Source organism: Coenobita brevimanus, chromosome 70 (assembly GCF_032717465.1).
Source record: "Coenobita brevimanus isolate Jiangsu-jjx chromosome 70, ASM3271746v2, whole genome shotgun sequence".
Taxonomy (NCBI): domain Eukaryota; kingdom Metazoa; phylum Arthropoda; class Malacostraca; order Decapoda; family Coenobitidae; genus Coenobita; species Coenobita brevimanus.
This window is the reverse complement of record NC_137023.1, coordinates 39,942,341-39,957,054: the sequence shown is the minus strand read 5'-3', so window position 1 is coordinate 39,957,054 and position 14,714 is coordinate 39,942,341. Positions and strand designations below refer to the sequence as shown.

General features: G+C 40.0%; 1 protein-coding gene across 1 annotated transcript in view; it reads right to left on the bottom strand.

Moving 5' to 3' along the window:
- Positions 1-14,714, bottom strand: part of Mctp (multiple C2 domain and transmembrane region protein) — a 674,963-nt gene that overhangs the window by 77,770 nt on the left and 582,479 nt on the right. The window contains exons 19-20 of the mRNA XM_080277510.1: positions 14,047-14,134; positions 465-610 (exon numbers count right to left, since the gene is read on the bottom strand). Coding sequence (XP_080133636.1) covers positions 465-610; positions 14,047-14,134 — 234 coding nt within the window. The remainder of the gene's footprint in view (positions 1-464; positions 611-14,046; positions 14,135-14,714) is intronic.

Below are 14,714 nucleotides of genomic sequence, written 5' to 3'. Positions count from 1 at the left end.
TATGGTAGTAAGACCTGGGCAGTGATGGAGGAGGATATTCGCAGGCTTAAAAGTACAGAAATGACAATGATTAGGTGGATGTGCAGTGCGTCCTTGAGTGCAAGGCCTAGGGGGGCTAGGTTTATGATGGAAGAGCGGAGAGGCAGGATGGGACTTGAGTGTATTGGTGTTGTCATGAGGAGAGGTAGACTGAGATGGTTTGGGCATGTGGAGAGGATTGGGGATGATAATTGGGTACAGAAAGTGAGAACTGTTAATGTTGGGGGTAGGGTAGTGAGAGGTAGACCGAAAAACACCTGGGACGAGGTCAAAGAGTGTGACCTCAGGGTTAAGGGATTAAATGGGGAAACTGCCAGAGAATGAGCAGCATGTAGCCACCATTAGGTGACCAAGGCCCATGCAAAACAGCATGCTGGAGCCTTTAAAAATGAAAATGAAACATCCACTACACACTCCTTACTCACTTAATAAAGATGCCCACGTCGATGAAATCCACCACACATGCCTTGAGGCGGTTGACGTTTGCAATGAACACCTGCCGTTTGAACTTTTGCTCCATCTGCATGAACTTCTCTTCCTTGGGGGTGAATGTTCTGAAGGCTGCACGAATCTGGGGGCCGGAATGAAGAACACTTTTTGATACTATTACTGCCATTTCAACTTGGACTAATCATCATTCTAACACTGCTTCCCATCTGGTAAAATAGGTAATACCATCTACATTATTCTACCACTGTTTCCCATCTTGCAAAATAAGAAATATCAATATTATCCACAACATTTTAACCCATATCAGGAAGGTATGATCCAAATCAGAATATCATATATCTATCTATCTATCTACCTATATATACAGCAGACCCTAGTTATCTGCGGGGGTTAGGTTCCAGAGACCCCCGCATAAGGCAAATTCCGCAGATACTCAAGTCATCATCACAAAATGGCATATTATTTCCACATAAGCTAAGCACATCCCTGAAAAAGAAAAACATACTTTTAAATATTACAAATACATATTAACACTCACCAAAAGATTGTGCGTTCTCCTGAAAACCTTCATACATTGATGACGATTGCTGTATGACGATGATAACTGCTGTATAGACGACGATAATTGCTATATGATGACGACGACGATTGTAGTGCAGTTCCTACAGTGTCAATATGGTGAGGTAACGAAATGTGTGGCAGCACTGTAGGTAAGCTGTAAGTCTAGTCTGACCCTTCTGACAGGATGCCAGATAACATCTTATGCTCTCTCTTTGGCTTACTAGGATTGCTTTTATCCTTTACTTGTTTCTTGTGAGCCATTTTTCACTTACACAATGGAGTACAGTACAGTTGTAAACATGAGAAGGGTGACAACGACGTGAGTAACAAACTGACTGGTGTTTACAATAAGACTGGCGAGGTGGCGGGAATACCCATGGGTGCGGGTGCGGGTGCACTAGCTGTGGCTACAAATGAAGTGCGAGTTGCGGGCCAATTTCAAATTAAGTCACAATGTATAGTACAGTATTAAAATAAGTCTGATCCATGGAAACTTAAATCCGTGGATGCAAATCCACACGTATAAGAAGGGTCTACTGTATATACATATATATATATATATATACTCATGACGACGTGAGTAACAAACTAATTGGTGTTTACAATAAGACTGGCGAAATGGCGGGAATGCCCATGGGTGCGGGTGTGCAAGCTGTAGCTACAAATGAAGTGTGAGTTACGCGCCAATTTCAAATTAAGTCACAGTGTATAGTACAGTATTAAAATATTTTTTATCCGCGGAAACTTAAATCCACGGATGCAAATTCCACATATAAGAAGGGTCTACTACTGTAATATATATATAAATATATATATATATAAATATAAATATAAATATATATATATATATATATATATATATATATATATATATATATATATATTTATACAGTGTATATATATATATAGAGAGAGAGAGAGAGAGAGAGAGAGAGAGTATATGTACTATATATACATACATATATACAGTATATTTGTGGCCACCCCAAACGGGATTGAGGCATCTGGCAATAGACAGATATATATATATATATATATATATATATATACTGTGGCAGATGGGGGCACCCATCATCCACTCACTCAATGTAGAGTGATGCCATATGAGCTCTACACTGAGTGACAAGCCAAATGGTTTCCTGTACCCAGGAAACCATTTACTACACTGGGCGGTGATAATATAACCGGGGTTTCTGGCAGGGTTAAGTGTCCCCCAGATTCCCCCATCCAAAATCACTTAATTATGGCAGTCATTTCTGAGAGCCTCAGAGGGCCCAATACCTGCTGAGGGCCCCAACCAAATGGGCAGATTTGCATGCCCAAGTGGAATGTGAGAGGTGTGAATGAGGAGAGCAAGAGGGTGGAAGTGGTGAATATGTTCAAGAGTGCGAGATATGCTGTGATGGCATTGTGTGAAACGAAGATGAAAGGGTGTGAAGTGAAGAGTGGGAGGGTGTGAAATGTGTAAGATCGGGAATGAATGGGGAGGAAGGTGCATGGAAGGAGTTGCTTTGTTGATGAATGAAGTATGGCAGAGTGGAATGAGAGATTACAAATGTGTCAGCTCAAGGTGTATGTATGTTAAGTTCAAGATTGAGAAAGTGAAAGTGGCAGTGACATATGCACTATTTGAGGGGAGAGAGAGAGAGAGAGAGAGAGAGAGAGAGAGAGAGAGAGAGAGAGAGAGAGAGAGAGAGAGAGAGAGAGATTTTGGGATGAGATGGATGAAGTAGTGGGGGAAATGCCCATGAGCTACAAGGTGATCATAATGGGAGATATGAATGGAAGAGTAGGCTCTGGTCCTGACAATGACACAATGGGTTGTTATGGAGTACCAGGAGAAAATGATAATGCGAAGCAACTAAAGGATACGCGTCAGGAGAGGAAGTACATTTGTAACTCGTTTCTCAAACACAAAGATGCACATATATATACATGGTATAGAGGAAACGGGGATCGTGTTGAAAAAAAAACCTTATTGATTACGTGCTCGTAGAGAGGTCGATGATGGAAATGGTTGCTGATACGAGGGCCGTGAGAGGATGATATGGAGGTCTGTCAGATTATATGATTGTGGTATGCAAGCTCAAACTGAGAGGTGTGAGGTGGATCAGGGGAGAGAGAGGAGCAACCAGGGAGAAAGACTGGAAGTTGAGAAGGTGAGGAACATATGGCACATGATTACAACACCAAAGTAGAGGAGGAATTAGAATCAGTGAACTAGAATGAAATGGATCTGGACAGCCTGTGGAATGCATATAGAGACTGCTTAGTTAGGAATGCTAAAGTGGTGTGTGGTGTGGCAAGAGTAACAACAATGAAGAAAGGTATGGCACGGTGGGATGAGGAAGTTAAGAATGCAGTGGAGGAAAAAAGGAAGAAGTGGCTTAAATGGTTACAGGATAGGGGTTCAATTGAAATAAGAACTAAGTATGTTGAGAGCAAGAAGCACGTAAAGAGACTAGTGAAGAGGAAAGAGGAGGAGGTACATGATGATCTAGGAAGAAAAATGAATGCGAACTACTCTGAAAATAGGAAGTTATTCTGGAAAGAGGTGCGGAAATGTAGAAGTGAAAGCGGAAAGAAATGTAATGGCGTGAAGGAAGCAGGTGGTAGATTATTAACCCATGGAAATGAAGTAAGGACCAGATAGAAAGAATATTTTTGAAAGCCTGATGAATGGGAATAGAGAGAGCAGAGCAGCTGTAAACATGACTGGTTTTGGGGGTATGCAGAGAAGGAATGCAGTGCCAGGAGACGTGACATTTGCACAGGTGAAGAGTGCTGTGAAGCGGCTGAAAAATGGGAAAGCAGCTGGGACTGATGAGGTGTATGCAGAGATGCTTAAGTGTAGTGGAGAGAGTGGAATGAAGTGCTTGTTGGAGACATGTAAGAAGGCATGGATGAGTGAAACTGTGCCTGCTGAGTGGAAAAAGACTGTGATTGTACCCCTGTACAAAAATAAATGTAAGTGGAGTGCAAGAATTATCATGGCATAAGTTTACTGAGTGTGGTAGGGAAGGTATATGGAAGAATTATTATAGAGAAAGTAAGAGAGATATCAGAAGTCCTAGTGAGTGACGAACAGGGTGGCTTTAGGAGTGGCAGAGGATGTGTGGATCAAATATTAGCAGTGAGACAGATAGAGAAGGCTTGTGAGAAGGACCATAAGGTGTTTATGGCAATCATGGATCTGGAAAAAGCATACAACAAAGCAGACAGAGCGGGATTGTGGTAAGTTTTGCACGTGTACGGTGCAGATGGTAAGCTGCTAGGTGCTGTCAAGAGTTTTTATGATGGTAGCAAAACATGTGTAAGGGTTAATGGGCATCTAAGTGAATGGTTCACGATCGGTGTGGGTGTGTGACAAGGTTGTGTGATGTCCCCATGGTTGTTCAATATATAAATATATATGGATGGGGTGATGAGAGAAGTAAAAACACAAGTAATGGAGAGAAAGTTGGGATTGGTAATGAATGGTGATGGATGGAATATCTCAAATTTGTTGTATGTTGATGATGCAGTATTGCTTGCCAGTACAAGACAAGAACTTGGTAGGCTAGTGCAGAGTTTTGCTGATGTCTGTGTGCGTCGTGCCTTGAGAGTAAATGTAGAAAAGAGTAAAGCGATGGTTATTGAGAAAGATGGTGACTCCCAGTGTGATGTTACAGTGAATGGAGAGAGACTGGAATTGGTGAGAGAGTTCAAATAGCTGGGTACAGTGACAGAAATGAGAGGAAAATGTGCAAAAGAAGTTGAAAGTAGAATGAGACAAGGAAGAAAAGTAGCTGGTGCAATGATGGCCTTGATAAGAAACAGAGGCTTGAGTGTTGCAGCTGCACGAGGCTTACATGAGGGAGTGTTAGTGCCAACTTTAAGATATGGATGTGGATAATGGTGTAGCATGAAAATGAAAAGTCAAGAGTAAGAGCAGTGGAGATGGGTCTGCTGAGAAATGTGTGTGGAGTACAGAGGGTGGATAGGATACGAAATAATGTGATTCATGAAAGATGAGGAGTGAGGAAGTCAGTGGACACCAGAATCGAAGAGAGTTTTCTGAGATGGTGTGGTCATGGGGAGAGAATGGATAACAAGAGAGTGGTGAAAAAGGTATATCTGAGCAAATTTGAAGGAGGGAGGAGATGAGGTAGGCCAAGGTGATGATGGAGAGATATGGTGGATGTGTGAGAAAGAGAGGTTTGGAAGTCCGTGAGGCTAGGGGACTGACGAGATCGAGCTGGGTGGATGAATATTGTGAGAAGTTTTACTCCGGTTCATCTTCAGTCCTACTTTCAGACTTTCTCTGTTCAGGTCATTTAACATTTCTTGCAATGCCTCTGCTGTTTCTGAGATTAGGACAAAGTCATCTGCAAATCTTAAATGGTTTAGCTCTTCTCCATATATGTTCACTCCTTTGTTTTCTCAGTCTAGCTTCCTGAAAGTACTTTCTAGGCATGCTGTAAATAATTTTGGTGAAATTGTATCTCCCTGACGCACGCCCTTCTCAATCTTAATTTTTTCCAAGTCCTTAAGTAATTTAACTGTGGCAGTTCCCTCTCTATATATGTTTTCGAGCAGTTTTACAATGTTCTCATTCACTCCTTGTTCTCGCATTGAATTTATAATTGCTATGTGCTCCATTGAATCAAAAGCCTTTTTGTAATCAACAAAACCTAAGCACAGTGGCTTATTATATTCTGTAGTTTTCTCAATTAGCTGATTCATTATATGTAGATGATCAGTGGTCGAATACCCGCTTCGGAATCCTGCCTGTTCACGAGGTTGGTATTCATCCAAAATTGTTGTTATTCTGTTTGTAAGGACTTTAGTGAAGAGTTTGTAAATGACTGATAATAAGCTAATGGGTCGATAATTACTAAGATCTTTTGAGTTGCCTTTATTGGAGAGTAAAATAACTATTGCATTACACCATGTTTTGGGAATTTTCTTCCGTTTTATGCAGTGGGTAAATAAGTGGGCAAGCCTATTTTGTACTTCTACTCCTGCATCCAACAGTAAATCTGTTACTATTCCATCTTCTCCCGGAGCCTTCCCTCTTTTCATATTTTTAAGAGAAATATTTACTTCGTCTGGTGTTCCCTCAGGTATTTCACTTGTGTCAACTGAAAAGTTAACTATTGGTACTACTGTCTTTGATGCATACAGTTCTTTGTAAAATTCTTCAATTCTCTTCACCATCTTACCTCTGAATTTAATGATTTCACCATTTTTGTCTTTCCGTGATGTCATTTGTTGCTTTCCTAGTGCCATTTTACTTTGGACCTGTTTCAGACTTTTTCCATTTTTGATGGTTTCTTTGATCTGATCCATGTTTCTCTTTCTTTTTTCTTCTCTTTGTCTTTTGTTGATAAGCTTTTCTATTTCTGTTCATTCTATTTTGTCTTTGTTTTTACTTTCATTTCATTTCGTTTTTTCATAAGCTCGAGTGTTTTTTCTGAATATTTCTTGGCTTTGGTTGTATTAGGTTTTCCTACTACCTCCGCTGATTCTCTTAGCACTTTTGTTAGTCTGCCATTCAGCTCATCAATGTTACATTCAGCATTACTTAGAGCCTGAAATCTGTTCCTTATTTCCAACTGAAAGGCAGCTTTGTTTTTGTTTACTATTATTGGGCATATCTTTTTATCTTCAATCATCTTCTTTCTTTCACTTTTGAAATTGAATCTGGCTGTGCTACCCACCATTCTGTGATCACTACCTATATTTACTTTGTTGATAACTGTGACATTTGTGATCCTGTTATTCTTATCTGCTATAAAGAAGTTGATTTCGTTCTTTGTTTCTCCATTTGGGCTTCTCCAGGTCCACTTTCTCCCTGTTCTTTTGTGGAAGAATGTGTTCATTATTCTCATGTTAAACATTTCAGCAAAATTTACCAGCATTTCTCCTTGTTCATTCCTTTCTCCTACTCCAAATTTTCCCATACATGTAGCTCTATTTTTCGACTTCCCAACTTTTGCATTGAAGTCTCCCATGAGTATAGTATATGTTGTCTTTTCTTCTTCCATAATCTGGGAGATGTCATCATAGAATGTTTCTATTTCTTCATCTGGGCTTTGAGAAGTTGGTGCATATACTTGTATTACTTTCTGGGTGTATTTTTTGCACAGTCTAATGACAACAAATGCTGCTCTGTCACATACACTGCTGAATTTAACAATGCTGTCTGTAAGATTTCTGTTAATTAGAAATCCTACACAACTAACTCTTTCATTTTACTTCCTCTATAATATATATATATATATATATATATATATACTATTCTATTGCCAGACACCTTCATCCAGTAAAGGGTGGCCACAAACAAATCGCCTCCATGTCGCCCTGTCCCCCACCATTTCACTGCCCTGCTCCCAGCTCACATCTCCCCTCTCTCATATACCTCTCCACTCCATCCCTCCATCTCATCCTTGGCCTCCCCTTCCCTCTTCCCCCTTCCACCTTACTCACATACACACTCCTCATAAGTCTCTCACTCTCCATCCTCTTCATATGGCCGAACTACCTCAATGTATTTCTCCTAACGCTTCCTATCACATCTACATCCACACCATAATGCTCCCTCACTTCCTTATTTGTCAGTCTGTCTCTCCATGTGACTCCACAGGCTCCTCTCAAATAACTCATTTCCATTGCACTCGCTCTTGACTTCAGTCCCTCCAACAAGGTCCAAGCTCCATTTCCAAACGTTAGTGTTGGTATCACATACTGTACTGTCATGTAGTAACTTTTTCATTTCCATGCTCACTTCCCTGTTTCTTATCACTGCTTTCAAGGAACCAGCATCCTTTCTTCCTTGTTGTGCCATTTCAAGCACTTCACCCTCTAAACTTCCATCCTGAACATCACACTACCCAAGTACTTAAACGCACTCACATTTTCCATTTCCTCCTCATCCAACCTCACAGTACATTCACTGACTTCATATCACTTGAAGACCATGACTTTACTCTTCCCCACATTCACAGTTAGATTCCGTTTGTTATGCACACTCCCAAACTCATCCATAGAGCCTTGCAGCTCTCCGTCTTCACTTTACAACACAGTATCATTTGCAAACAACAGTACAGGGAGTTTCCAAACACTGCCCTCTCTCATTAGGGCTGCCCCAACATCCACTACCCTACCTTGAACCTCTTTTATAACCCCATCCATATACAGACTGAGCAACCATGGAGACATTACACAATCCTGTTTCAATCCAACCTTCAAATAAAAAATTCACTCAGTTCACTATCCACAAGCACTGCAGCTTTAGCACCCTCATACATACTCTTCATGGCATTCAGCAACTTCCCATCTACTCCATATATTCTTAATACTTTCCACAATCCTTGTCTATCCACCCTGTCATATGCTTTCTCCAAATCCATGAAGGCTGCATAGGACTTCTTTCCCTTCTCTAGAAACTTTTCCACTAAAGATCTGAGAATGAATATCTGATCTACAGAACCTCTTCCCTTCCTAAAACCTCCCTGTTCTTCTTCAACTAATTCCTCTGTTATTTCCCTAATTCTGTCAATAAGTATCCTACCATATATTTTTCCTATTACACTAAAGAGACAAATGCCCTTACAATTTCCACACACTTCTTTTTCCCTTTTTCCTTTGTACAGGGGAATAATTATGCCCAACTTCCAATCCTGTGGAACTCTACCATCCTCCCAGGTCAATCTGCACAACTTCCACATCCATTCTACTACTAACTCCCTCCCATGCATCAGCATTTCATCCCACACTCCATCAATTCCTGGGCTTTCCCCATTTTGTTTTCTTCATTGCTTCCATAACTTCCATTCTACTGATTTCTTCCTCTCTTCTGACATCCCTTAATCTTCCAGCCATTCCCCAGCCACTTATACTCACATTACTTTCATTCTCCATGTTCAATAATTCCTTCAAATGTTCTCTCCATTAGCTCACTTTTTCTCCCTTCTCCATTAACAATCTACCATTTTTATCTTTTACTCCCTGACTAACTTCTCTGACACCCTGTCTAACTCTCTTTGCCTCTTTCCAAAACATTTTCCTACAATCCCTCCAATTAACACTCAGATTCCTTCCAAATTCCTCATCCACTCTCTTCTTTCTCTTACTAATCTTTTCACCTCTCTACATATAACTCTCTCTTACAGGATGACAGTTCATTTTTTTGGGTGAAAATGAAATTATGCATCAATCTACATGAAACTTTACTGGATAATATCTATGATACCTACTTAAGCATGTAGAAAGTTTCAGGACGATACATGAGAAAAAGAAAAAAAAAAAAGTAAAATCTTAATATACTTAACCTAACTTTTACTGACTACTGCTCCTAAGTGAGTAAACATATAATCATTTTAAAAATATCAGTGATTAAATTAATCATTTACAAATAAAAGCTCAGGAATTAGTTTTGCCAAAATATTACGGTAGCTATTATCCAGTAAAATTTCATGTAAATTGATGCATAATTTCATTTTCAACCTAAAAATGAACTGTCTCCCCTTAAGTCTCTCAACTTCTTCCATTCCTGTTTCTCATCCACTCACTATATGCTTTCTTCTTTTGTGCCACAGCCTGTCTCACCAATTCATTCCACCATGCTGTTCCCTGCACTCCCTTTTGTCTTCTCTTCAACCCACACACCACCTCACATGCTGCACTGATTTCTTCTGTGAATGTCTTGCACACACCTTCCACATCCCCCATCTGCTCCAATCCATATTTACCCAATCACTCCTCCACTTTTCTCTTATATTCTGACTTTTTTCCATCCTCTTGTAACCTTCCACCCTCCTTGTGTGAACTACTTCCTCCTGTCCTTAACTTCTTCTATTTCTCCATTTCATTTAGACCTTGAGTCTCACCACCACCAAGCGGTGGTCAGAAAGGCCACTCTCTCAACCTCTATATGCTCTTGTTTCCATTACACACCTTCTCATCCTATCATCCACACACACATAATCAAACATTGCCTTCCGTTCATTCAGTTCACCACCCACCCTTCTCATCACTCGCCATGTATACCTATGGATCATTTTGTGCCTGAAGAGGGGATTGGCCATCACCAACCCCCGCCTGGCACAAATGTCCACTAAAACACTGCCATTCTCTTCCATCTCTGCAAGCACACCCCACTCACTAATTACTCCATCCACCTTCACAGTCCCCTCTTTTCCATTTATATCTCCAAATCAAAAACACTCATTCCTTTTAAACTTTTCCATGCACACTTCCACATCTGTCCAGAACTCTTCACTTACTCTACTTGCACGATCTTGCGTTGGCGCATACACGCACACAGTCGCCCACATTTGTAGTCCAACTTTCAATCTTAAACACACAATCCTTGAGCCAACTGATCAATACTCTCTCATATTCTCCTTCCATCTGTTACTCACAACAATACACACTCCCTCTTTTGCCCTCTCATTTACACCTACTCCCACGCATATACCCCATCCATACTCTCATTCTCTCACACTCACACCACCCCATTTAGTTTCAGTTAATCCACATACATCCACTTTCGCACCCTCAAGCACCTGGATAATCTCTCTCTTTCACCTAATCATCTGCACCCCTTACATTCCATGTAGCTACCCGTACCACGTCCTTTGTTCAGTCCTTAGTCGTCATCTTTTGGTCAGTCTTGGTCCAAGGCTTCTTGTTCGTATTTTTAGTTAGTTGTTTTCCAGGGATGGGCACTAACCCTCTGCCAACCCACATGTTGTCACTTAGGAAACATGTGACATTGGTCAGTTATAAGGTTACCACCCAGCATTGGAAATGCTTTCCTGGTTTACTGGAAATCATTTGGTTTGTCACTCAATGTACAGCTACCCTAAAAACTGATTACCACTACACTAACTGGGTGGGTGATGGGCACCCCCACCTACCACAATAATAATAAACAATAAAAACAATTCGGCGCATGTCATACGCTAGGCCAGGATAGGTGGTTGCATAGATGGAGCGGTGCAAGTCACTTAATTATGTAAAGTTCTGCACTTATTTAGTTCACTAAATAAATTAAACTAAACTAAATGTAACACTTGGAAATATAATAAACTAAAATGTTGCACTTGGAATATAAGAAACTAAAATGCAACCTTTTGAACAGACACTAAGTCCCACCTTGGTCAGAGTTCAACTAACCAGAAATTCCGCCTTCTGCAGGGTCGACTAACTGAGGTTTTACTGTTTATATAAAGAATGTGCAAAGAAATAGGTCATGCATTAACCATGCACAACAAGGAACGTATGATGCTACAGCCAAGCCAACATAAAATAATTTGATCTTTACTGAGGCACTTTCTTCCCAGTTACTTCCAACCACAGTAACACTTTTCTGAAAAAATAATTCATTACATTTACAAAACATTCCACAAAACTACTAGTTACCAGTACTACCAATGCAGGCACAGAATGACGAAGTTTATTTTCCTTGTGAAAATGCGATGAACTTCAGTAAATGCTGAGCATTGTAAACTACTTGGCCGATACTTCAACAATAAATCACTTAGTAAATGCTGAGCATTGTAAACTACTTGGTCAATACTTCAACAATAAATCACTAACTTAAAAAGTGAAGGTGGGAGAAGATGGCAGGAGGTGCTTAGCTCTGGTACTTATTCCCATAGCTTTGGCCTTTATGCCTGTGGCAAGTAATTTACTCACTATCCTGGGATATAAAGCCATTGCACAATCCAAGCTGACACAGTTACTTCCCCTATTTCAACAGCCTGTGGTTGGGTATTTATCCACTATCCCAGAATACAATGCCACTGCATCATTCACGTTACCACAGTTACCTCCCGTAAGTGTTATCTTGGGTACTCATTTTACTTAACATACCATGAAGGGTGGATGGACACATAAGTGGTACCTACTGTCCGCACCAAAATTTAAACACTGGTGTTAAATGGACTCACAACTTTGTTACAACCAACACTAACCACCTGACTACTTAGATATACACTGAAGCATTATGCTACCCCAGTAAAGTACTATATTTACTGAAATATGAAGAATACTTTAGTAAAGCTAGATTATTTTGAATACCAAAATATCAAACTCCATGTTAATGAGTTTACCATACTCTGACTCATTTATCATTAAAGTCTTAGATATCTTTGGCTTCACAAGACACACACAAAAAAATTATTTTGTGTTCTAATTAATAATAAAGGTCAAGTCCTCTGCCTAAATATCTTCATTATCATTTTGTATAATCCACTCTTCAACCTACAGCTGATGCCACATTCCATGAGGTTGACTTCACAAAAAATGCATACACATAACATGACACCTTCCCTCATATGCACCCTCCCCTCACACAATACTTGATTGATTTACCATAACACACCATCTTCTCTTATATACACCCTCACACTGTTCTCACTCACTAATATACTGGGCCATAACATCTTACCTCAGACAGATCTTCATAATTTTTGTACTTACTTGTACTGGTGTATCTTCCTCATTTTTTTTTTGTCTCACTTCACATCCAGAAAGACATAGCTTTGTCAAAACAATTCTCCAGGTATTATTTTTTTTATCTACTATGCCCTGATCTCTCCTCCCATGACACATCACACTGACCCTTAGTACTTGGCCTACATATCATTACCATCATCATCCTAAACTTCACTTCATCCATCATCAAATCCTATGTTGCCCCACAGAGAAGGGTTGGAACCCAGGGCTAGGCAAGTTGCTCCTGACATTTAAGATGAGAGTGACCAACTTCACTCATCTCTGAGTGGCATTACTTGAGCAATAAACCCCAATCACCCCTTGGATATGAACCTACACAGGCTCAATCTGACTAGAGCACCTTAATTACCCACTAAACCACCAGGTGCCATAACTGGTTATATGGTTACCACCCAGTGTAGCAAATGGTTTCCTAAGTGTACAGGAAACCATTTGGCTTGTCACGCAGTGTACAGTCACTAATGAGCAGGAGGAGGAGGAAAGAATGAAGGAAAAAAAGGCTGAAGAGGAAGTGTAAAGTCACCCGTAGGCAGAAGAAAGAGGAAAGAATAAAGGAAAGAAAGGCAGAAGAGGAAGGATGGAAGAGAGGAAAGGGCAGACACCCAAAACAGAACTACATCGAGTGAGTGGATCGTAAGCGCCCCCACCTACTACAAAACTTACTCACTGAATAATAAAGTGAGTAGGATTTACCAATATGAAAAAGTGGCAACTGAAGAACTATCAGTAGTGTCCATAAAATGGGCCTCACACCATTCCTTTGCTGTATAGGCATTCACAACTTCATCTCACATCCAAACCAACCACACATTTCCTCATCTTATTATACAGTATACAGCTCATCAAAACATGAGGGATGGAGTCAAAATGGGGTTTGCAGCTCTGGTCATGGGTATCATCATACATAATACGTCCATTTATTTCAAAGTCTCATCAATTCCTCTTCTCCCCTAATTTGTGTATGGGTACTGTACTTTGCTTTCTCATACATCTGCTTACTGTATCAAGCCATTATCTTCTTGACATTCCATGCCTCTTCCCACCCTTAAAAACAATGATAACTTCTACACCATTCTAATACACTCTCTCCTATACTGAGAGCAATAAACATCCATACTTCATATCTCCCATAATCTCTAAATTTCTAATCATATCCACCCTACGCAATCGACAAGCATCCTTTAACAATTTCATTTTCACTGCCGTTACTCTTGACCTTTAAACTTCGTGCCATTACTATGGCTCTAACACACTTTCATACAATTCTCTTGCCAACTCTGTGCTCAGTCCTCCATTCTTTATCAAAGAGCTCATAGCACTGCCCACTTTTCTTCCTTGAGGCACCCCCCTCTTCAATTCTTTTGGATATTTATTTTCATCTTTTCTTTTACTGAACCGAAGTACTAGAAATCTTCCATCAGTTAACATGATCTAGCTGATGATATACTTCATCTATTTCTACAGGTCGAAACAAGGAAGGCAACTCACGGGATTCCAATAGATGGAACACTCAAGGAGAATCTCAGGGTTTGTTCCCTTGGCTCGGTTTCGTAGCTTCTTGTCTTTGAGGGCATACCTGAGAGTCATAGGTAAGTTAGTACACATTCAAAGCATGCTAAATTAATGGAATACATGAACAAGTTCAACACCAAATTCTCTCAAGATCAACTGTCAGATTCCCAATGGTACAGATCAGCTAAGATGGCCAATATTGATTTATTTTTCTAACCTAATTGCGATGATCATCAAGGGTACAATAGTATGTATTCTATTTAGTAAATTCAACATCAATGTTTAAGCTTAAAGACCACTCATTATGTTACATTTCGAATCAGCAGTTACTGATGCTCCGCACCCTGATGTAGCAAACTGTTTCCTAGGCTACAAGAAACTGAATGGAGTCAGAGAGTGGATGGTGGGTTCCCAAATATGGCATGAAAACTGGCAACTTAAACAAATGATTATATATGACTGTGTCTTAATATTTAATACCTAAATTATTCCTGAATATATTTATGAAGTCATTCACATTTACAGTAGTTGCATTTCTATTTGAATATGGTACTCAGTACTCTGCCTCCATCCAAAAATAGATTTCTATATGAATAAAGTACAGCAATGACCCAGTTCAGTTGACAATGATCGGGAATTCTATC